Genomic DNA, 23,299 nt, shown 5'->3' with positions numbered 1-23,299 from the left:
AGAGAGAGAGAGAGAGAGAGAGAGAGAGAGAGAACCAAAGCCAGGCATGGTGGCCTTTGATCCCAGCACTGAGACGGCAGAGGCAGGGGGATCTGAGTTCTAGACAGCCTGAACTACAGAGAAAGTTTCAGGAGAGCCAGGGCTGTTACACAGAGAAACTCTGTCTCAAAAATATATATATAAATAAAAAATAAATAAATAAATAAATGAGGGAGGGAGGGAGGGAGGGAGGGAAGGAGTGAGGAAGGGAGGGAGGGAGTAGGGAGGAAGAAGGAAGGAAAAAGAAAACCAAGAAAAAGAAGAAGGATGGAAGAAAATAAATTTAGAAAATTTATGACAGTTCAACAATTTTATTTGGGGACCACAAATGTTGTATTTTTTGTTTTATTTGGTTTGTCATAATCAATGGCTAGGATGGAGAATTGTGGAGGAGTAGTAGGTCTGAAGGAAAAATAAGCAGAAGAACCAGTGAGGGCAGAAAGCACGAAGGGAATCTCCTGTGCCTGCTCCCCAGGCTTCCCGTGCCTTCTGAAGCACTGGGATAACTTCCTCTGGACTGGTGCTATTTTAGGAACTACATGTGAATTTCCAACACGTGATGTTGGTGGCATGGGCAGTAGAGAGCCAGTATTCCTATCTGATTTTTGTAGACTGTCACTTAGATCCAGAAGCAGAAAGCCGCTGGTATGTCCAAAGTTCAGCCTGGCTTTGGGTGCACAATTCCAACCCAATTCAAGTCTTTTTTTCTTACCTCAAATGTGTCCACGTGGCTTATGCAGAGCATGAGTGGACTGTCACAGAAGGCTTTTCCAAAATTATCTTGTGGTTCAAACGTCCTCAAAAAACACTCACAGGATGAAAGGAATTTGAAGTACCCAGCACAAGTGCTCCATGGTCATAAAGCCCGTTTGCAAAGGTGGGCTCCATGTGTGTGTGGTGGCCGTATCAGGAGTCTGCGCACACACTTCCCAGGGGAGGTCAGCTGAGTCAGCAACAGCCAAAAAGCCATCTCGAAACTTGTACATTGTGAAGATGAACAGGTATTTATTCAAGGAAAACTCAGCGACCCCATCCCCCTGCCCAGTCCATCTTTGCTGTCCTAACATGAGGTCTGCTTTGCTACCAAGTCCTGATCACGGTGTGGTCCTGCTCATCTCAGCTCCAGTCTCCTGCAAGGTGGTCTGACAAGTCCTCAGAAGTGTGTGGAACCGTGCAGAAGACAAGCTCCCCCTCTGGCTAGCACCAGGCTTCAGCCTTTTCCTTCCCTCATGAGATTCTCAGGGAAATTTCAATTCCTTCTCTGTGCTGCAGGTTCTGAACCATGTTTAAGATTTGGGAGGTAAATAGGCCTTTCCCTGTGTTCACTGCACCATGGGTGTTTGATGTTCAAACCTGAAAAGGCACATCCCATGCCGCAGGGACGTCTCACAGCCTGAAAGTCTTCAGGAGAGGTGAAGGAGAGGTAGCTCATCAGTTAAGAGCACTGGCTGCCTTTCTTTGCAGAGGACCTAGGTTCAGCTCCCATCACCTGCATGGGAACAACTGTCTGTAACTCCAGTTCCGGGGGCTCCAACACCTTCTTCTGGCCTGGTCTCAAGAGCACTGCTCACATACGCAGACAAAAGACACATAAAATAATAAGAGAAAAATCCTATGACACATAAAAGCTCCATGCTGAGCAACTGCATTCTGACTAGCAAATGGCATGTTCCGAACCTGCTGAGTTCCAGGCATGTGATTTGTGGAATTTACAGGCAAATTCTCAGGCGCATTCTCCTAGTCCTCTTCTTTTTTTTTTTTTAAGAATATTTACTTATTTATTTATTATGTATACAATATTCTGTCAGTGTATGTGCCTACAGGCCAGAAGAGGACACCAGACCTCATTACAGATGGTTGTGAGCCACCATGTGGTTGTTGGGAATTGAACTCAGGACCTTTGGAAGAGCAGGCAATGCTCTTAACTGCTGAGCCATCTCTCCAGCCCAGTCCTCTTCTTAATAGAGTTCTTTCCAGGGAATTTAAACAAGACCTCGTATTTCTTTTTTAATGATTTAACTTTATTTTATGTGCATTGGTGTGAAAGTGTCAGATCCCCTGGGACTGGAGTTACAGACAGCTGTGAGCTGCCATGTAGGTGCTGGGAATTGAACTCGGGTCTCAGGAAGAGCAGCAAGCAGCATTTTTTTAAAAAATATTTATTTATTCCTTATGTATACAGTGTTTTGTCTGCATGTGTGCCTGCAGGCCAGAAGAGGGCACCAGATCTTACTACAGTTGACTGTGAGCCACCATGTGGTTGCTGGGAAATGAACTCAGGACCTCTGGAAGAGCAGGCAGTGCTCTTAACCGCTGAGCTTTCTCTTCAGCTCCGCCAGCAGCATTCTTAACTCATCTCTCCTGCACCTCCAGCAAAAATGTTAAAGATGTTCCAGGAATGTGACTCCTCTCCCCCATGCCTTCTCTATACTGTGTACTCTATTTCCCTTACGGGGTCTGGCTTCCTGTTACAGTGTTAGATAACAACTTCCACTGGAGCCAACGAGGGTGAGGCCTGTCTAAAACTCCATTTATTGGTGATTTCCCTGACACCAGGTCCATAAAGCTCTTATCTGTCAGCAGCTGAAGAATTCAGTGAGCCCCAGGAACAGCCCCACACCTAGGAACCTAAGGCAAGTCAAGATAAGCGAGGGTAATAAAGCCAGTGTGGCTGTGTACAATACTGGTGCCTCTGCCAACATTTATGCTACAAGACACTGGGCATTTCCCTAAGGAACCTTCTCCCACTTCTCCCAGCCAATCACACATATCTTGGGGCTCATTTCCTCTCTGGTGCTGTGCATACTTTGTATTTTCTTAGATTGTTTCAGAGTTCTATGTTTGTAGAGTTCAGTCAAGCCTGAGCCTGACAGCCTCAACAAGCTTGGCTCTGCCACCCGAACTCCTATGTCAATTAAAAAGACAAATGTGGGGCTAAAGAGGTGGTTTCGCAGTTGAGTGTGTGCTGCTCTTCCAGGGGATGTGAGTTCGGTTCCCAGCACCCACACTGGACAGCTCACAATTACCTGGAACTTCAATTCCAGGGAATCTGGTGCCCTCTTCTGGCCCTCCTCAGGCACACACAGAAACATACACATAAAAATAAAATTTAGATAAGCTAACTTTTAGGATAGTTTTATGTCGATTTGACACACATTATAATCCCCTGAGAGGAGGGAAGCTCAATTAAGAAAATGCCTCCATATGATGGAGCTGTAGGGCCTTTTCTTAATTAGTGGTTGAGCGGGGATGGCCCAGCCCATTGTGGATGGGGCCATCCCTGGGCTGCTGATCCCTGGTTCTCTAAGAATGCAGACCAAGCAAGTCATGAGTTACAAGTCAGTAAGCATCACTGCTCCATGGCTTCTACCTGAGCTGGAGCCTCGAGGCCCCTCCCGTTTGAGTTGCTGTGCTGTGGTGTGGAAGCGTGGGCTGAACGAAGCCTTTCTTCCCCAGTGTCTTTGGCCATGGTGTTTCATTGCAACAATAGTAACCCGAAGACGGGAGAGAAACACGGGGACATTTATAAAGAGATGGGGAAGTAAAAGAAAGAACCCTTCGCTCTAGAACCTGGGCGAAGCCTCCTAAGACAGCAGCACAATTAGCATTCACTGTGGACTTAAAGGCATAGAGCTAATATTTCTCTTATATGAAAGTGCTTGCAAGTAAGAATGCTGAAGAACAGCTAACTAGTCTTAAGGCCAGAATATATACGACCTCGGGTGAGGCAGGTCTCACCACTCCCGGTCAATCTCACAAAACTATTCTGTGTTCACCTCAGGCTGTGTCCTGCTCTAAGTCACTCCACACAGTGTAAAACTTTTCAGTTGTGCCTTGCCCTGGGAGGGTAAGTAGCTTTTGAGTCCATTTTAGGATGCACTGTGCACCTGGCCGGGAGGGGCAGAGGCGGATAAGCAATATAACCATCTATCCAGCTCCACATGACATGGGCTGATAAATGACTTTTCTGGGAGCAAAGGGGTCCCACCTATAAATTTATCAGGATGACTGAGACTGTAGATGCATATGGGTATATTAGCATCCTACCAGGAGGGCCAGAGAGATGGCTCAGCTGTTAGACACTTGCCGCCAAACCTGGAGACCTGTGTTCAATATACTGGATCCACGTGGTAGGAGACAACCCACTCCCACAGATTGCCCTCTGGTGTCCGCACAGGCTGTAGTGTGTATGCTGCTTCCTCGGTCCCCAACACACACACTCACAGTGCTAGAGCCATCTCTCCAGCCCCTGGCTTTAGTTTTTTAAGACAAGTTCTCCTGCAGCTCAGATAGACCTCTGGCTCACTATGTAGCCCTAGCTGATCTTGAACTCTGATCCTCCTGCTTCAGCTTCAGTGCTGAGATCCCACACTTAGCCTTAGAGGGATGTCTAAGGATAGACTACTGTCCCGCCAACATGCAAAGATGTCGCAAGACACAAGAAGTGCACCTGCAGGTTACAACACAGTGTGATAGGAGCGAAGTCCAGGTGAGTGTTGCGTCTGTACAGAAGAAAAGATTTGGAAAGACGGAACCCTAATAAACCATGAAAAGATGTGGTTTCTCGTGAGGATGAGAGATGGGATGAGAGGAGACTCAGGTTCTTCACTCTATTTCATTTTGTCCTGTTTGGAGTTTTTATAAGCAGTTGTTACTTTTGTAATCTGAATCCCTAGTATTTTACTAACATAAAAGCTTAGGCAGAATGAGGGTTTAGCTCAATGATGGGGCATGGGGTGGACATCAGTGGAGTGGAGTGGAATGGAGTGTAGCTCAGTAGCAGATCCTGAATTCAGTAGGTTCAGTTCCCAGGACTATAAAAAAGAATGTTCAAATGCCTGAACAACTATTTTTCTCACAGCTATATTTTTAATCTAAGTAGCCAGAAGTTAATCTTTTTAGGAGCAATATGCAATTTGAATATTTTTCATGCTTTACGGATGAAATGTGACCTAAACAGAGCATTCACAATGAGGCAGCAGGTGAGTCTCCCTTCTCTCAACTCCAGGGCCCTACTCCTTCACTGCATCCTGGGTCTTGAGTGTTCTTTTCTACTTAGAAAAGAAACTCTTCTTGACGACCCCTTCCTCCACGTTATACTTCAATATATCAACTGTTTGCTTGTTTGTTTTCATACTGTGTGATGAGCACACCTGTTTACCCCAGAGAAGGAGAAATTCAACGCCAGCAGGCATCGCCTCACACAGAAAGCAGAATCTTCAGCAGCAACGGCTACTACTCCACCACTACTGGACTTTCTCCATCTTCCCAGTTTGCCCCGCCTCCACCCATACTCGTATGACCACATTATCTTACATTACGCAGCAAACACCCCACAGGACAGTCTTCACTGCCACTTCAGTGCCTTCGACTACCTGAGGTTCGCTACCTAATCCAGCCCCCTCCAAGCACACAGGGACAGGGACTGGGAGCGGAGTGACTCGTCCATGTGCGCACAGACCATCAGGGCAGAGTCACATTCGGGATGCAAGGGAATTTCAGGTGGCTTCTGCTTACTGCAGATAGAGCATGAGTGACAGCCAGAGAAGCACCCTCCTGCTCCAAGTCACAGTCGTTAAGCTGTTGAATACACACAAGAAAAGAAAATGCAATCTCTGTAAATATTTCCTAGTCGTGCACAAGGCCAGGGGCTTGGCTTTAACATCTGAAGCTGCAGAGAATCAACAAGAGTCACTGTAGCATCCAGGCTACACACAGCTGCACTGTGATAAAATTGTGAGCTCTCCCCAACAGACTGAAGACTTGACTCTGGGGCTTTGTACCACTCAATACTGATCTCCTAACCAAGTCGACTGCTGTAGGTTTGGGTTGTAAGGGGGACAAACAGCAAAAACACCTTTACAGATTACCGGGTACAAGGTGTGTGCTGAGCATAAGGGAGCCTGAAGCTCCAGCCCTTCAACAGAAATGACACCATCTAGAACTCATGCCAGGTGACATGTGGAATGACAATGTGGATAAGAGAATGAGACATCACAAATGTGTGTGTGTGTGGTCAGAGATACCGGTTACATAGAAAGCGCCCTTGTTAGCAAGGTGGGACTGCACCTTTACGGAGGTTGCTGTTGGGGAGCGCCTCCGGAGAGGCTGGTCATTTCATGACATTTTCTGACCTTCCTAGTTTCTGTTCACTCACCTTATCTGGCAGGTGACTAGGCCTAGGACAAAGCACATGAAAATAGCCCAAGCATGCCCTGAGGCTCCACTGCACCAGGAGCTTTAAGGACTCTGCCTGCTCCCAGGGATTGGCCAGCACCACCTCAAAAGCTCATTACTGAGAACTATATTATACTAAGTTTGCCAAGAGACATTTTAGGTGTTTTTTTTTTTTTTAACATAAAATACTCCACTAAGCTCAACTATAGTAACTACCTCACTATATCCAGGATGCCTCATTCCACATCTTGACTGCAGACAACTAATTTTTAAGTCTATCCACCCAAAGATGTAAGCCACAAACTCACGGAACTCCTGATAGATGGGGGAAGGCGGCCTCAAAGGAAGACCTGGACAGTGCCTGTCAAAAGTGAGTGCTGTTGGACTGGCTCCCAATGGCCCTGGGGAGCCAGTGCTTACAGATCACTACTCTGCTTGTACCTCTGACCTTTGGCCTCCACCCTGCCACCTAAAGCCCCTTCTGGGCTGATCCACTACCTCAATTGAGCTCTAAAGGCTAGCAGCATGCCCCAGCTGTAATAGAGACCAGAGTCTTTTGATCACAGCTTTGTTTTGAGACAGGGTCTCATATAGCACAGGCTGGTCTCACACTCTATGTAGCTGAAGGTGACTTCAAACTTCTGATCATCCTTCCTTCTCCTGAATGATAGGATTACAGATGTGGGTCACATCTGTTTAGAAGGCACTGGGAAGTGGCAAGACTCAGCTCCAGTCCAATCTTCACCTCCAAGGCTCTTTGTGGACCCGATTTACTGGATTTCTCACAGGTCTTTTCCATCCTTGTCTAAATACACTCAGACCTCTCCTACCTATAACCAGACATGCTCCAAGTCAGGAGTCACTACCTGTGTGAACACGTCAAACATGCTCCAAGTCAGGAGTTACTACCTATGTGAATATGTCATGATATTGCAGATTCAAGGCCACGTCCCTAATTTGATCCCTCCCCTTCCTTAACGCTTATGTGTGGACACACCCAGGACACTATGTGCTGTGCCAGCACTCTGGAGTCTTAGTCCCAACAATGGTTACTCCAACCCTGCAGGCCCTCTGCAGCAAGCCCACCCCGGCACTCGTTACACACAGTCTTCTGGGCACTGGTTCCCCAGCCTTGTCCACATAGCCTGTGTGTGACAAGACAGTACTCACGGCTGTTACATAAACTATTTTATTAAATAACCAGGACTGACCCTTTCCCACACACACCAGCACATGCACACGCACACGCGTGTCCTCATTTCTCTTCTTCCTGAACAGCCACCTCAAACCCCACGGTTCTCATCGTGACCATCCTCAAACCTGAAAATTGGGAGCTGCCATGCGAAACATGGGTGCTCTTCCCCCAGCCCTGGGCAAGCCCCCCCCCATCCTCCTGATGGAGCAGGAGGTCAGCTCTTCCAAGGCACCCAGATCTGGTGTGGTTTCCCTTCACACGACCCAGGAGCACCAGCACCCAGAGCTGCTCTTTGAGGCTGGGACCCCTCACTTCAGGTCAACTCCTCCCACACACGGGAGGCTTTGCATCTGTGCTTAAAGCCTCCCCAAAGGTTCCTGGAGTGGGTACTATCTGGCGTGAGGAAGAGCACTAGAGAACAACTGAGCACCAAATTCCCTAATGCCACCCTGTAGGAGGGCGCCAAGCTCCAGTTCAACCTCTACCCGAAAAAGCAAGCCCAGAGCCACACACGAGGAGGCGGGTGGGGATGGCAAGGTCTTAGCCTTGAGAATCTCACATCTCTACCCTCTAGCATAGACCCCATCAGGGACCTACTAGCACCTTGGCAATGAGAAGGGCCCAGCCCAGCTGGAGACAAACCACACAGACAGGGGCCATTTGAGTTGGTCCTAATCGCCACGTTGGTAACAAAGTTGAGCTCCTCCACCTGACACTGAATTGTGGACACACAGCACAGCAGCGAAGGTCACAAGGGGTGCAGTGACAGAAGGTAGTGTCTTCCAGAGGCACACGGACAGTTTACACATTGCTCACAGGCAGGCTAGGACAGGACGACAAGAGCACAGGCTGCCGGGACTCAGCAGCATATCTAGGGCACCCTGGGGAGCTGCCTTCTGGGAAGATGATGCCAGGAAGCAACAGGTAAGGGCCTGTCCAACCACTTGGGCTAGGGCATGTGTTCTCACATGACCTTCCTGCATCCTTTCTTGACCAAGTTCCCTGAGGGGAAAAGTCAGACAGATAGAAGTCAGGTCAGAAGAGGACATCAGAGAGAGCATCAGAGAGACTCAAGTGCCAGGAGGGGAAGAGGAGACAGGGCCAGAGCGCAAGCCTTCTGGGTGGGTAAGGCAAAGAGAGAGCTGCCTCCTGAGAAGGAACACTGAGAAAGCTAGGGACAGAGGACTGAGACACAGCTGACCTTGCCCAGGGAAGGCTGCAGACCAGACCTGGGGCAGACAGAACTCGAGGAGAAAAAGGCCTGCGGGGCCCTGATTGCCCATACTGAAGTCAAGCCAGCACACCGCACAAAGCTACAGGCTGACACTGCGCTGGTGCCGGCCCCCTCGGACTCCACCGTCACTTCCCCGGCGTCCCCGGCTCTGGGGTCCCAGCTCCTGGCCATCTAGACTGGCGTGGTCTGAGAGGCCACGCAGGTGCTCCACTGAGTCACACTTCTGCAAGTCAGAGGCCACGGTGCGCAGGCTCAACAGGCTTAATGTGTCCGTATCTGGGCCTGGACCAGGCCCAAGGCTGCTGCCCTCTTCCAGGCCCCCGCCCTCTGCCCCTTCAATCCCACTGTCCCCATCTTCAATGCCCTCAGGACCAGCTTCAGCTCCCACAGGGGAGGATCGTCGTGGACCCAAGGAATGAGGAGGCAAGCCCCGGCGCCGAGCATGAATCTGCTCGCTGATCTGCTCCAAGTTACGCAGCGCCACTGAGTAGCGGGTCTTGGCCTGTGCCACCTGCTGCTCCAGTTCTGTCACCTTGGCCTTGTGCTCCTGCAGGGGAAACAGGTAACCCATAGATGTCTTCTGAACCCACTCAGCCTAAGCTCAGCCTCCTACAAGCCCCTAGATACCCTAGGCAACACTGAACCACAATGCTTTTTCCAGCCCTGCTACACCCTCTGAATGTCCCTCCTCACCTGAGCCCCACCCAGCCTTCCTCCCATTGGCTCCTCCTCCTCCTCCCTTTCTCTCCATTCCTCCTCTGCTTCTGGCTGGTTTGCCCCCATTCCCAGCTTCCACCAATTCTCACTTTCCTCATTTACCTTTGCTTCTTGATCAATGTTCTCTACCAGCTCAAACCGCTCACTTGGGCCTCCCACTCCTGCAGGGTCCTTTTGAGCACTTGCTAGAGCACTGGCTGATCTGGCAAGGTTTTACCCGCATCAGTCCCCAGCACTGACCAAAGAAGCACACCAGCACTTCCTCTACCGGCCCATCCTTCAAGCTTAGCTACCTCCAGGATTTGGCTGAACTGGGCCTTGAGCTCGAAGTAGGGGCGGCTCTTGCCAATGGCTCGCCGGAGGGTCTTCTGCAGGGCCTGGACCCGAGCCTCAGCCTGCTGGCACAGCCGAGTCACACGCTGATGCTCCCGTTCACCTCGAAGCCGCTCTTCCTCTGCCTCATTCACCTGACCCGATAGGGAGGAGGACACACATCAATGAGCTGGCATACATACATCCCCAGGATCAGCCCTAGGCTGCCAATATGCACACTGCCCTGGGGGAACCTGAAAAGGAATGTCCACAAAGTCCTCCCCCCCAACCCCCACTGTCTACAAAGTGAGACGGACAGGGATTGGGGACAGCAAGAGCTTCTTACCATCTCTTTCGGACATGGATCTCAAGCACTTGCCTCTGTAAACACCTCTTCCCCAGTCTTGCCTGTCATCGCCTGTATGACATGCCACTCAGCTTTGCTGATACCATGGAAGGGTGCTACAGCCAGCTCATTCCCTAACTGTGACTGAACACCCTCAAGCACACTGCAATTGAGCAGCCAAATAATCCCGAGGGACCCCTTCAGTGCCAGTGGCTAGAAGTACAGGACAGGAGGCACTGCCTATGGAAAGCCGCGGAGGCATGCTAACTTCTCCTAGTTTCCACACGCTCCCTATCTGTGTGTAGCCCAGAACAGCATGGAACCAGGAGATTTCCAAAAGTAGAGAACCAGACAAGCTCATGGGTGCCCCCATCCCTATGGTTACCCAACCCACCTACACCCATTCTTGAAGCTCACAATAGATAAAGTGTCTTCTCTAGGCATCCAAAACTGAAAGACACAGTCACTACCCAGGAGCTAACACATGCCACGGACAAGCTGAAGAAGGCATAGTGAGCCCATGCCAGGGTGCCCCCTTTCCCAGTCTACTTTTAGGAGCCTGGAAATGGTACATAAATCAACCCTCCAAGATACACTAGCAGAGTGCAAGACAGTGAAGGGAAACTTCCTGGAAACAGGAACAGGGAGTTACATGGCTGAACTTAACACATGGGTACTGAATCCAAAGTCACTGCCTGGAAGCAGCTCATGGGTCGGCCCCACCCAGAGGACCGAGAGTAGAGGAGGCCTCCTAAGAGGGAAATGTTAGAATGGAAGCACTGGAGGGCAAGCAGGGCAGTGGTAGGACAGATTCCGCCCTAAATGAAACCAAAGCTAAGGGAAGGTTGGAGGGGGAGAGAGAGTGGAAGGGGTGAGGAGGTAAGGTGAAGCAATATAAAACGGAGCAGCCCCTTACCTTACAGGTAGCATGGTTGAGCATCTCTTGCCAGGTAGGGTCCAGTCGATTTTTGTCAGCCATGACACCCTGCTCAGCCACGAAGACCATCTCCCGGGCGGCACTGTGCATGCTCACAGCCCGCTCGTAGCGCAATGCTGCCTTCTGTGTCTCCTGCTGGGCCTGTGGGGAGAGGGCCATCAGGATGGAGAGTCCTGAAGGACCCCAGTCACCCATAAGATCCCTCAAAGGGGTAAGGAAAGACAAAGAGGAAGACCCACTTATACTGTCAGCTCCAGTTTCCAAACCACACTAAAGATAGATGCCATCAAAGCAACGCTCTACAGATTCGAAAAAGAAATGTAGGAACATGGAGAAGATACTGCTGCCAGGACATGGTGGCCCCATGAAATCTAGCCAGACTCTGTGTGTGTGTGTGTGTGTGTGTGTGTGTGTGTGTGTGTGCGCGTGTGTGTGTGTGTGCGCGCGCATAAATAAAAACAACTATTTTTAAATAGTTATATGTATAGGATGCTTATGAAATTTACATGAATTCCCTGTTCCAGGTTTCGGTTAGATTGTCATCTCAAAGGTATGTCGTTATATATAGGCATATATCCCAAAATCTGGGGAAAAAGTCCAAAATATTTCTTAGCCCAAAATTAAGATAAAGACTGCTTCTCAACTCACTGGCTAAGATCAAGCATAGCATCTATTACCAGTTTAACATCTGATACATCCTCTATCCAAAATTAAGATAAGAGATATTCATCCAGTACTAGGCAAGCAAAAACCTGGAAGCAAACCCACACTTCCAGGTTGACAGAAAACGGAAAAGAGTATGTCTTACAAGTGGAAATAGCAAAGCTGGGCGTGACGGTACACACCTTTAATCCCAATACTAAGAAGGCAGAGACAGGCAGAACTCTGTGAGTTCAAGATTGAGGCCAGCCTGCTACACATAATATGCTCCAGAACAACCAGGACTCATGGAAAGACACTGTCTCAAAATAAATAAATACACAGAAAGGACGGACGGACGGACGGAAGGAAGGAAGGAAGCAAGGAAGGAAGGATGGAAGGATGGATATAGCTGTTGAGCTTATAAAGTATGACACAGGGTTAGGGGTCTGACTCAGTAGCAAAACACTTCTTCACAACTGAAACCATTTCTCAGCCCCAGAAAGCACTTCATCACCAGAAGGTGGCTGTCTAGAGCTTTGGTATTATGTTATAACACAGTAACACAGATAAGATGAAGGAACAAAGATAGCACATATTATATGACCCTACTTTTGTAAAATATACACCCAAGTAGTTTTTAAAACAAAAAAAGCAAAATCTAGAAATAATAGTAAAGGGAAGAACGCATGCTTAGTTGCTTACAGCATACAAAGAAACAGATTCATAGCAACTAACAAATTGGCTTTTAGAGTTGGCATGACATACATACACTGGGCACAAACAGGGTTAAGCAGCCACATGAATAGGTGATGGAGGAAGGTCACTGGTTAAAAAATAAACTGCTTGGCCCTCATAGGTTAGAACATAGGTGGGTGGAGTAAACAGAACAGAATGCTGGGAGGAAGAGGAAGTGAGCTCAGACGCCATGCTCCCCTCTCCCGGGCAGATGCAGGGCAGCTCCTCTCAGAGGCAGACGCAATGAAGCAAGCCGCCAGGTCAGACATGCTGAATCTTTCCCGGTAAGACTGATGCTACCCAGATTACTAAAAATGGGTTAGGCAAAATATGAGAATTAGCCAGTAAGGGCTAGAGCTAATGGGCCAAGCAGTGTTTAAAAGAATACAGTTTGTGTGTTGTTATTTTAGGGCATAAGCTAGCCAGGTGGCCCAGGAGCTGGGGCGGCAGGAACGCAGCCCGCAGCTCCCCACAACAAATAGGAATCAGTTCAATGATTTTAGCTGTTCAGATTCGGCATGTACATACTTTTTTAAAAGATCAGACTTTTCATACAACCTAATCAACCTCCTGCACTTCTCTAAAGCAGTAACAGGTTGCACATCTGACAAAGTGAATGACATAAATTACCAAGTCAAACTTTTTGTTATAGGTTGTAGAGTAAATGAGTTTTATAAACAGAATTATTGTAAAAAGGCAACTCTACCAAATTTGGCAGTATCAATAAAATTGTAAAAACTCAAGAAGAAATAATTGTAAAAGTTCCTGAGCAACGAGTTTGTTCATGTGTTTGTTTTTGAATGACTGCTAATTATCAAATTATATTTAAAGCTAAATCTATCGTATGTGCAAATTTAAGAAATATCTGGAGAGCAAAAAAAAAAAAGGCTGAGGAGTAGGAGGAGAACACCAGCTTTTCCCTCTTCTTACTATTTCTATATTTTAATTCATATATAATTAGAAGTTCTTTTTGTTATTAAATGTAAATTTGGTTCAAAATGAAAACTAAAAAAAATGCAAGTTACTAAGAAGTGGTTCTCAAATGCAAAATATAAGTGTGAATTGCCTAGGTTGTATACAATTTTGTAATGAAATTTGAATTACAGGTAATAGTACAGTGATAATATATACCTAAATGAATAATACAGTGTAAAAACCATATTGCTTACATATTTTGAGATAAACAAAAACCTATTCCCATTAATAATAATAAATATTCCAAGGAAGTGGTGGTGCATGCCTTTAATCCCAACACTTGGGAGGCAAAGGCAGGAAGATCTCAGTGAGTTTGAGGCCAGCTTGGTCTACAAAGCAAGTTTTAGAACACCAGGACTGTTACACAGAGAAACCCTGTCTCAATAACAATAATAATAATAATAATAATAATAATAATAATAATAATAATAATAATAAATATTGACCAAAAAAACCAAAAACAGTAGCATTATCAAGCCAGGTATAATGGCCCAAGCTTTTAATCCCAGCACTCAGGAGGCAGAAGCAAGCAAATCTGAGTTTGAGGCCAGCCTGGTCTATACAGAGTTCCAGAACAGCCAGAGCTACATAGAGAGACACTGTCTCAAAAAGGAGAAGGAAGGAATGGAGGGAAGGAAAAAGGGATAGGACGGAAAGGGAAGAGAGTAAGAAACAAAGGAAGAGAAAACAGTAGGATGTCAGAGTGGATATCCTAGATACATCCTAACTATTTAAACACAGAAGACATCTAAACATCAGCAGGTGAGGCCTATGGGTGGAACTCAGCAGGAGAGTTCTTGTCTGGTATTCCCAAGACCCTGGGTTTAATCCCAGCCCAAGGAAGTAGAGGAGAGGGGAGGGGAGGGCAGAAGAGAGGAGTGAAGAGGAGGAGAAGGCAGAAGGAAGGATAGAAAGAATGAAGCCATTAGTAAGACTGAAATTTTCTGGACAAGACCCAATGCCTCCACACAACCATTTCTTGACCATGAGTCCATTTTCTTACATTTTATATATATTTGTGTGTGTGTGTGTGTGTGTGTGTGTGTGTGTGTGTGTATCAGCACAAATGCCACACAATGCATGTGGAGGTCAGAAGACAATACACAGGAGTCACCATGTGGATTCCAGTGAATGAGCTCATGTCATCAGGCCAGGGAGGAGGTGCCTTTATCCACTGAGCCCATTTCCTACAACTGTAAGAACCTCAACTCACAGGCTGTTCAGAGCACGTCCATACCCTTAAGTATGGTGCCTTATTCTCAACTCCATATAGAGAAACAGACCCTGCAGGAAGCCCTCCCTGATTGTAGGTCCAACTGCCCTGCTGCTTAGTGCTGTCAACCAGACACAGCCTAGAGTCACCTGAAAGGGAATCTCAGCTGGGGAACCGTCCAGATCAGACCGGCCTGTGGGCATGTCTATAAGGCACTGTCTTGATTGCTAATTGATGTAAAAGTCCAGCCCACTATGGGTGGCACATTCCCTGAGCAGGTGGTCCTAGACTATATAGGAAAGCTAGCTGAGTATAAGCCCTCAAGTGAGCCAGCAAGCAGGTTCCTCATGGTCCTGTCCCAGTTCTTGCTTGGGTTGCTGCCTTGACGTCCATCAATGATGGACTGTGACCTGGAAGTGTAATTCACAGAAACCCTTACCTCTCCTATGGTCTCAGTATTTGTCACAGTAGCAAAAACACAGGCATACCTCCTTAGCCAGTCGTCGAGCCTCATAGTAGGGCCGGGCCTTCTCAATACAACTCCCCAAGTGAGAGCCCTGAGTGTTAAGCTTTCTTGCAGACTCCTGCAGGATCCTCCGATAAGTGGTCCTGGCCTCCTGGAAGGGAAGATACAGAGCAGGCATACAGGTCTCAGAACCTCATTTCTCAGACACACCACTGTCTCAACCTAGGAAAACACAAATAGAGAAATCCCCAGAAACCAACCCAAGGGCGTGAGGAATGAGACACTCACATCTAGCTGTAGTTCCACCTGGTTGATCTCCTCACTAGCCTGGTTCAGATGTTCCAGCTCCTCCTGCCAAAGAAGGGTGTGAGTTAGAAAGGCGTGAGGAGCCTCAGGTGAACTACACTAGGCAGGGAGGAAAAACAGAGAGAGAGTCCCAGCAGACTGGGGAGCAGAGTGAGTCACTTGAAAAGGGCTACAAAATGCAGGAGGGACTGTTCCGGTGGCACCCTGTCTAGGCCAGAGCACAGCCTCATGTAATCTTCACAGTTCCACTTAATTGAGTAGTCAGACCCCATTGCAAGGATGAGGAAACCCCAGTTCAGGGAATGCGGTCCTGCCACACACAGAGCAGCAGCAGTGAGCCTCACTCTCCACCAGAATGCACTACTTCCTCTTGATGGGGGAAGTTTTCTAGAAGATAAAGGATTCTCCTTCCTGGGCCAGGAGGGTCACACACTTAGTACATGTTTACTACATACTTACTGCTCAGTACTTAGAAAAATGTGAGCACGCTGGGCGGTGGTGGCGCACGCCTTTAATCCCAGCACTCGGGAGGCAGAGGCAGGTGGATTGCTGTGAGTTCGAGGCCAGCCTGGTCTACAAGAGCTAGTTCCAGGACAGGCTCCAAAGCCACAGAGAAACACCCCCCCCCCAAAAAAAAATGTGAGCACAGAGCCTGGAGAGATGGCTCGGGGTTTAAGACTACACGTTGCTCTTGTAGAGGTTCCAGGTTCAGGACCCAGCACCCACATGGTAGTTCACAACCACCTGCAATTCCAGCTCCAGGGGATCCAGTGTCCTCTTCTAGCCTCCAAGGGCACTGCATGAACATGGTCCACATACATATATGCAGACAAGACACATACATAAAATAAATAAATCTTTAAAAAGAACGTAGAAAATAGAGAAAAAATGAGTGGAGCTGGAGAGATGGCTCAGAGATTAAGAGCACCGGAGGAAGGAAGGAAAGAAGAAAGGAGGGAGGGAGGGAGAGAAGGAGGCAGAATTTAGAACACAGCACACAGAGAAGTGGTGACTCCCATCAGTGAGCAAAAGGTTCTTGGCAGCAGCAAACCTGTGTGAAGATGGGTACAGGGGCCCCCTAGACCACAGGGTCACCCATCTAGGCAAGAAAAAGCCGGAGCAAGATGCCTGGAGCCCCTCTTCCCAGCAAGAAGGCAAAGTAGAGCAAGTGCTCCAGGGAGACAAGTTGAGGGGCACAAAGAAAGACCAGTGAAACAGGCACCATAGGAAGAGCAGAAATAGAGACCCAATTGGCAAAGTGAATCCCTAGAGCCTGGGGCCACTGAGTCTGAGATGTAAGATGACAAATCCGAGCAATGGAAGGAAAGCTGGAGGGATCACAGAAACAGAAGTAAAAGCTATTTACTGTGTTCCAAGAGGAAGAAGGGAAAGACCCCCAAGGAAATGCAGGACACAGAAACACAAGGGCTTGTTGGATGACCAAGATGAAGACCAAAGACCAGGGAAGAGAAAGGTTCCAAGAGGTTTTTTGACCAGATCTCATCCAATGCAGTACAACTTTTCTTAGTTATTCATTTTTCTAATTATGAGTATAGGATGAGGGGTATGCATGTGAGTACAGGTGCCTGCAGAGGCCAAGGCATCAAATTCCCCTGGAGTGACAGCTGGTTATAGGCTGTCCAACATGGGTGCTGCGAACTTAACTCAGGTCCCTGTAAGAGCAGTACATGCCCTTAACTACTAAGTCATCTCAGAAGCCACCCCCCACCACCCCCCGTGCAATGATCTGATAGTGGCAAGGAAGAATCTCAGGAGAAAAATCACTAGACGTACTAGTTTAATATCTCATTGGTCCCTGGGCCTGAGAGAAGAGCATGGAACCACCCTAGATCTCTCAGTGATGGGACAGGGAGCTAAGAAAGGTGCTGGCTACAAATCATTTTCCCTTGCCTAAGAGAACACATTCAATCCCAGATCCTGGAAATCTGAGGATATCCGCTAGAGTGCTGGGCTGTGCCAAGGGCTCTGCATCAGAAAATGCCAGGAACTTAGTCTCAGGCTCCACAGGGTAGGTGCTCAGCTCCAGGCACTGCCTCCACCAGTCCACGCAGTCTGCCTGCTGTTTATGCATGACAGCCATTAGACCCACCATCTTGCCCCCCTCTGCACAGATGTGATGTTGACTACCATTCACCTGGCTTGGCCCTTCCAGCAACCCAGTGAGGGGGGTTGGACTGGAATGAAAGCGCTCACTTATTTCATAAACAGACGCACACGTGCACACTTTGAAAAGACACTGAAAACTAAAAGTACAGGAAACTGCTCCCATGTGTCCAATAAGTTCCAAAACAGACGGGCTATACAGAGAAACCCTGTCTCAAAAAAACAAAAAAGAAAGAAAGAAAGAAAAAGTCCGCTGACAGGTCTAACTAGTGCTCACAAAGCTCACACAGAACCAAGAGAAGCCCCCCACAGACAGACGGACATGGTGAGCAGGGAGGGACAGCCACACTGAAGCATCATGGCAAAGTACAGTGGGTAGCCGCTGAGCACCCAAAGTGCTGTTGTGGACAGTCAGCAACACATTCCATTTGGCCTGTTCCACCAGGAACTCCTGGCACTCAGCGAAAATGGAATTCAGGGAGGACAGGGTCTGAGTCAGCATGCATCATCTGTCAGAAAGCCAGCAGCCAGCAGGAAGATGACCTTCTTGGGGCACTCTGGGTGCATTCCCAGAAGGCCAGGCCACTGAGTCAAAGCATGGGTGCTTGACTACAATGTTTCTGCTCCACCCTTGGACGCTCCTGGTCCTCTTCCACAAACCACCAAAAGCCCAAGCAGAAGATGAGTAAACAGGGCCAGGTTGGTGATGACTGTACTTTGAGAGTTAAACTAACAGATGAAGATTAGGACGCTAAGAATTGGGAGTAAAGCAAGTGTGTCCACATATCTTTTAAAAAAAAGTATCCATCGGAAAGAAAGTAGAGCTGAACATGGTGGCACACACCTATAATCCCAGCATTCAGGATGCAGAAGCAAAAGGATCAGGAGTTCCAAGTCAGTGAGTTCAAGATCATCAACTACATGAAACACTATCTCGCAAAACAAAACAAGACACCCAAGGAGGCAGAGAAAACCAGAGGGGGCCAGGCCCATCCTAGCACCACCAATCCCTCTGCCCAACACACCGCACTCCATCCACTAACCCTCTTTCCAAAAGCTGGAGGACTTGAGGAACTCCAGTGATCCAGTGAAAGCTTGATGGAGACACGACGACCTTTTCTGAAGGGGTAAACAGATAGTACAGGCAGGTACAGGCGAGTCTACAGTCTACTTCCAGAGACATCCCACCAGATGACAGATAAGAGCTACCTGCCTGGCAGCCACGGAAACCCAGCCACACATTATGGAGCCTCACCCTGAGGATAAGCATTTCCAAGAAATTCAAAAAATTCCAAAATAGTCAGAGCCCTGCCTCTGGGCCACCCCTTGCCTAGTGGACTCGGCCCCGGCTGTGCTTTAATTTCACATCTTATTCTGTTCGGCAGTGTAAATGAAATGTTTTTGAAAACTCCCTAGTGGGTTTTGATGGATCTGTTAATGGAGACACATTAAATGTGTTGAGAATTCCGTAAATCAGACACTTCCTGAAAGAGCTGAAGCACATTTTCCAGGCATGCACTATCAACACTAAAACAAACACAGAACACTTGCTAACTCACCTCCTCGGCACCAGAGAGTACAAACGCAGAAGGGCAAAATGTTGTGGCCACCACCTCAAAACTGTGGTATTCCACAGCCACCAGGCTGCTTTTTCCTACAGCAAAGTCTACAAAGTCAGGCTGAAGAACTGACCTATCTGTGCCTGTGTCATTAAATGAGGCAGAATGTGGGGCCTTCCCTCCCGGTGCAGCTTACCACACTCCACTAAGTGCAGTATGGCTTAGCAGGAGAGACTAGCCCCTCTAGTGCAGGTCACAGAGCAAGCTCCCTGGAGGCAAAGCTGACCTTACGCGCCATCAGGGCATCCAACACTCCCAGAGAGCATCTTTCAGAACTGCGGGTTTAGTCTACCTGATTACATTTCCACAGGGACTCTGGTGGTTACCTTTTGGGCAGTGCAGCACAATCGTGTCTCTCCATTCTACTTCCTTTGCCTCCACGAGAAAGTACACAGGACAAGAGGCAAGAAGAAAATGGAAGAAGGCAGGAGAGAAGGTTTCTCCAGAGCAGAGCAGGGGATGTTTCAGGAAGGTATAAGAAGTACATTAGATGCCCTTCTCGAGGAACAGATAGAGCTCCTTAACGATCTATAAACGCTACCAAAGAAGCAAGCAAAAGTATTTGTAAAAAAGAAAAAAGAATTCTAGACTTCTGTGCACAGTGAATGGGGGCTGTGCAAACCAGACAAATCAAATCTCCCACTTTATAGACAAATTTACTCAAAAAAAAAAAAAAAGTTAACTTTCTCAACAATCACAAATCATGGGGCTGAGGCAGAGGCTCCAGACTTTTTTGTGTGTTTTCTCAGTGGAGGACAAGTCTTTAGAATGAGCATGAGAAGCTGAGCTGTTTTCAATTCAGCACCATGTAGTACAGCAGAAATAAAATACTGACTCATGCCAGAAAAGACTAGCTCACCAAATCCTTCATTACAAGCACACAAACGGCCCAAGAGAAGCCTTACTACACACACACACACACACACACACACACACACCAAAACCAGCTTTGCTTTCTTTGCAATTCATTGGCATTACCCAGTTAAGGTTTGTTGACAGACAAGCCCAGGAATTCAAGCTTTAGAATGCTCTGGCTACCTAGAAGGAGATAAATCACTACCCCAAATAACAGAACCTCAGAGATGCAGCCTACCCAAATGGCATAGTTGGATCCCAAACACAGGCACATGCTGGCTATTATTTGCCCAAGAAACTTCCCTTAGAGTCCTCCTTAGACAGCACCCTGAAACACCACAGATAGCTCGGCTTCACCTAGCCAGCCATCTCCTCCACAACCCCACTTCCCTGATGTCTCTTACACAACCATCCCCGCCTTACCAACTAGACTGGACACGCTCCATGGCAATACACTGTTCTACCATTCTTTTGGTAAATCCACAATTCCAAGAGCCAGGAATGTATAATAAGGACTGATCCCAACTGGTCTAAATCCTTGCAATATAAGAGGCTTTCTGCTGGGCATGAAAGTCACACTTTTAATCCCAGCACTTGGGAGGCAAAGGCAGGCGGATCTCTGAGTTCTAGGCCACCATGGTCTAAAATAACCCTGTCTCAAAAAAAAAAAAAAAAAAAAATACAGACAGAAATTTTTATAGTGCCTTTCAAATTACCCAAAAGATCACACAACTAGATTCTGAAACACTGCTGAGAAGGCAGAAAAATAGAAAGATTCCCTCAAAACTGCCTCCCAATCTCAGTCACTTTTTCTTGCCTCCAGTACATACAAGACATCGGGGCTCCCAGCCCCTCTGCTTAGTCAGAAAGAAGAGCAATGGTTCTATGTCCTGAAGTGTACCATCACCCAGCATACCCGAGCAAGGCCCCGGCTCCCCATCAGCACTTCCGTTGGGACTTGTCGGTGATAAACCACAATGCTTGGTGCGCATACCTGTTTTCCTTCCTTACCCCAGTGCACTGTGGGAGAGTAAGTCTAAGGCCCCCTCCTCGAACATCTCTTCAGCGAGTCTGGTACCTGGGCTTCCCTGCCCTCCATCCACTCGGCCTTCTCACCTGTATCCTAGGATCCAGTTCTTCCTCCTCTCTAGGGGACAACTTGGTCTCACTGCTGTTGCTTCCACCACCTCCAGGCTCCTCTGCGACTGGGCTCCTAGGGACTTCATCCTCTACCACCTCTGGCCGCAGTTCCCCCTGGGGAGTCTCTCGGCCTCCTGGAGCCTTTTTGAAATCAGCCATGCTGGCTGGAAGAGGGCAGAGCCCTATGCACAAGAGAGGGCTGACATGCTGGGACCAGGGCCCCAGCTTGAGGCTTCCTGGGCTTTGGATGTCAAAGAGAAGGGCTTCTCTTCTCAGGACAGGGGGGAAAGAGGGCACAGGACGAGCCTCACGCTCGGTTAGAGGCCGAGATTCAAAGTGTTGGCGAGGTCCCTATAACTAAAGCCTGGTCTGTGCGAAAGTTCTTCACACCCCACCACAGGGAGTCCACCGAGAGACCCCAGCAGCAACAGCCCCAAATCAAGGAGCAAAGGGGGCCTGGATCCTGGGCCGAGGCCTACGAAGAGGAGCACCATTCGGGAGGGTGGAGGCAAGCGCCTCCAGGCTGCGGTGGCAGATGGAGAGACGGCTAAGTCCGAGCAGAGGCTAAGAGATGAGCCTCTGGGGAGCTGCAGGAGAAACAAAGGCCAAGTTATATATGATGTCAGCATCAGAACCTTGGCCAGCAGCCTCTTCCCAGTCCTGGGTCTCCCAAAGACACCACTGTATCCCAAACACACCCTTGTGTGGTCCGACCAGTCCCCACCTCAACTTCTTTCCTCAGGCCTCAAGGACTTGAGGTCCGACCCTGTCCCTGTTCCTCTCACTCCAGCCCCTCCCTAGTCAGCATCTTCCAGACTCCCCTCTGAGCCCCCACCCTCTCATCCACTCCCTCCTTCGATTCAGCCGGTCCCCCAACACCCTCTCCGGCTTAGCAATTCACCTTCTAAGCCTCTCAACCTCGCCTCACCAGTCCTGCGGACCATCTGAGCCTCTAGGCTCCAACCCCACACTCTTCCGCAGTCCCGAGGCCTGAGTTCCAGTCATCCCTAATGACCAAGAGCAAAAAAAATCCCCGTCCTGGCTTTACCTCAGTTTACCTTGTTGTGCGGGGAGCGTCTACGGAGCAAACAATCTTCCCCCGCCCTCCCCGCAACAAGACTGTCCAACCAAAAACGCCCCGGCGGAGAGGAAACGGAAATATGCCATCGCGTAACAACGCTATCCCGCCCTTCCTCACTGACAAGCCTAGCCCTGTGCGGGCTCAACGTCCGGAAGGCTGGCCTTCAGCGTCCGTACAGGATGGCGCTGCTCTTTGTCCAACATCGCCTTTCCTGGCTCCCAATTCATCCCCACCGAGTCTAAGTAAAATGAACGCCTGAATATGAGATTCTGAGGAAAACTACAGCGGGTGATGGGGACCTAGAGTCCCTCCCGACCAGGGAAGTGCTAGCAATAGTGTCGTAAGAGAGCGGACATCTTGCTTTACGGCATAGAGGCGGTGGCTGCGGACGGTCCCTTCTAAGCGTGAACCGGAAGTAGTGTTGGGTGCTTCTGGTTTCGGTGGCTTCAGCTCTCTCGCACCGGGGGATTGCTAGTAAAAACAAAAGTCGTTGTCCAAAGGTGATTTCTCTCCCTTCAATGAAACCGGCGGACTCTGTGTCAGGAAAGGTGAACGAAACTCCCGCTCCCTCCCTGCCGCCGGCGCCGTCGCTCCCGCTAAGTGGCTGGCCTCACTGGGCGCCAGCTACGCCGTGAATGGCGGGAATCTCAGCGTTGCTCGCTTTGAGGAGGAGGACGAGGCTCGAACTAAGCCCAGTGTATCACTCCCTACTCCATAAATGGATGGTCTGGATGCCCCTGCTACTTAGGCAAGAAGGGCAGCGGCTAAGAGCTGCAAGGTGGGGTCTTTGCTTTGTGCTGAATGCCTTAGCCGGGTCAGGCTTTTCCCTGGAGATGAAGCACGCCCCTGGGCCAAGTTCTCGTCCCATTGGGTTCTGTCCAACACAGCCCGTGTTTGGTAAAGCGGTTACAAGATTTTGGCTAGTCAAGAGCTGCATTCCTAGTTGCGTAGGGGGTCTTTAGATGTTTTAAGGGGAACGTGAATGAGGAAGGAGAACGGGGGTTCCGTAGTCAGAGAAGGGAAAGGAATTACAGAGCTGCTCACTGTAGATGCTATAAGCCAGCGTGTTTCCAGTTGACAGTTACGTTAGGATTCTTCTCCGTGTTAAAACCATCAGGAAAACTATATAAGGATTGTAGAACGAGATGCAGGGGCCAGTGCAGTGGGGGAGAGATTGGACCCCAAC

At 48.6% G+C, this 23,299-nt stretch overlaps 1 protein-coding gene across 2 annotated transcripts; it reads right to left on the bottom strand.

Moving 5' to 3' along the window:
* Positions 1 to 430: 430 nt before the first annotated feature.
* Sh3bp5l (SH3 binding domain protein 5 like) lies at positions 431 to 22,165 on the bottom strand. 2 transcript variants are annotated; one of them, XM_057774778.1, is made up of 7 exons: positions 22,081 to 22,165; positions 21,009 to 21,619; positions 15,277 to 15,339; positions 15,011 to 15,139; positions 10,937 to 11,098; positions 9,656 to 9,829; positions 431 to 9,192 (listed from the first exon to the last, which is right to left on the bottom strand). In XM_057774778.1, exons 2-7 carry the CDS (start codon positions 21,189 to 21,191, stop codon positions 8,725 to 8,727), a joined length of 1,179 nt encoding a protein of 392 aa, XP_057630761.1. In that variant the 5' UTR covers positions 21,192 to 21,619; positions 22,081 to 22,165; the 3' UTR covers positions 431 to 8,724. The 2 variants fall into 2 exon arrangements, with proteins under 2 accessions (XP_057630761.1, XP_057630760.1); XM_057774777.1 differs by having other exon boundaries at positions 22,091 to 22,154.
* Between the last annotated feature and the right edge of the window lie 1,134 nt (positions 22,166 to 23,299).

This window comes from Chionomys nivalis, chromosome 7 (genome assembly GCF_950005125.1).
Source record: "Chionomys nivalis chromosome 7, mChiNiv1.1, whole genome shotgun sequence".
Classification (NCBI taxonomy): Eukaryota; Metazoa; Chordata; class Mammalia; order Rodentia; family Cricetidae; genus Chionomys; species Chionomys nivalis.
This window is presented reverse-complemented; position numbering and strand designations above follow the sequence as displayed.

What these genes read in the sequence shown, in the direction of transcription:
- Sh3bp5l (XM_057774778.1), bottom strand. Translation starts at nt 21,191, where the DNA reads ATGGCTGATTTCAAAAAGGCTCCAGGAGGCCGAGAGACTCCCCAGGGG. An exon ending in CTCGACGACTGGCTAAGGAG is followed by an intron (nt 11,099 to 15,010) that starts GTATGCCTGTGT and finishes CTCTCCCCACAG; the next exon opens with GCCCAGCAGGAGACACAGAA. An exon ending in TCAACCATGCTACCTGTAAG is followed by an intron (nt 9,830 to 10,936) that starts GTAAGGGGCTGC and finishes CTATCGGGTCAG; the next exon opens with GTGAATGAGGCAGAGGAAGA.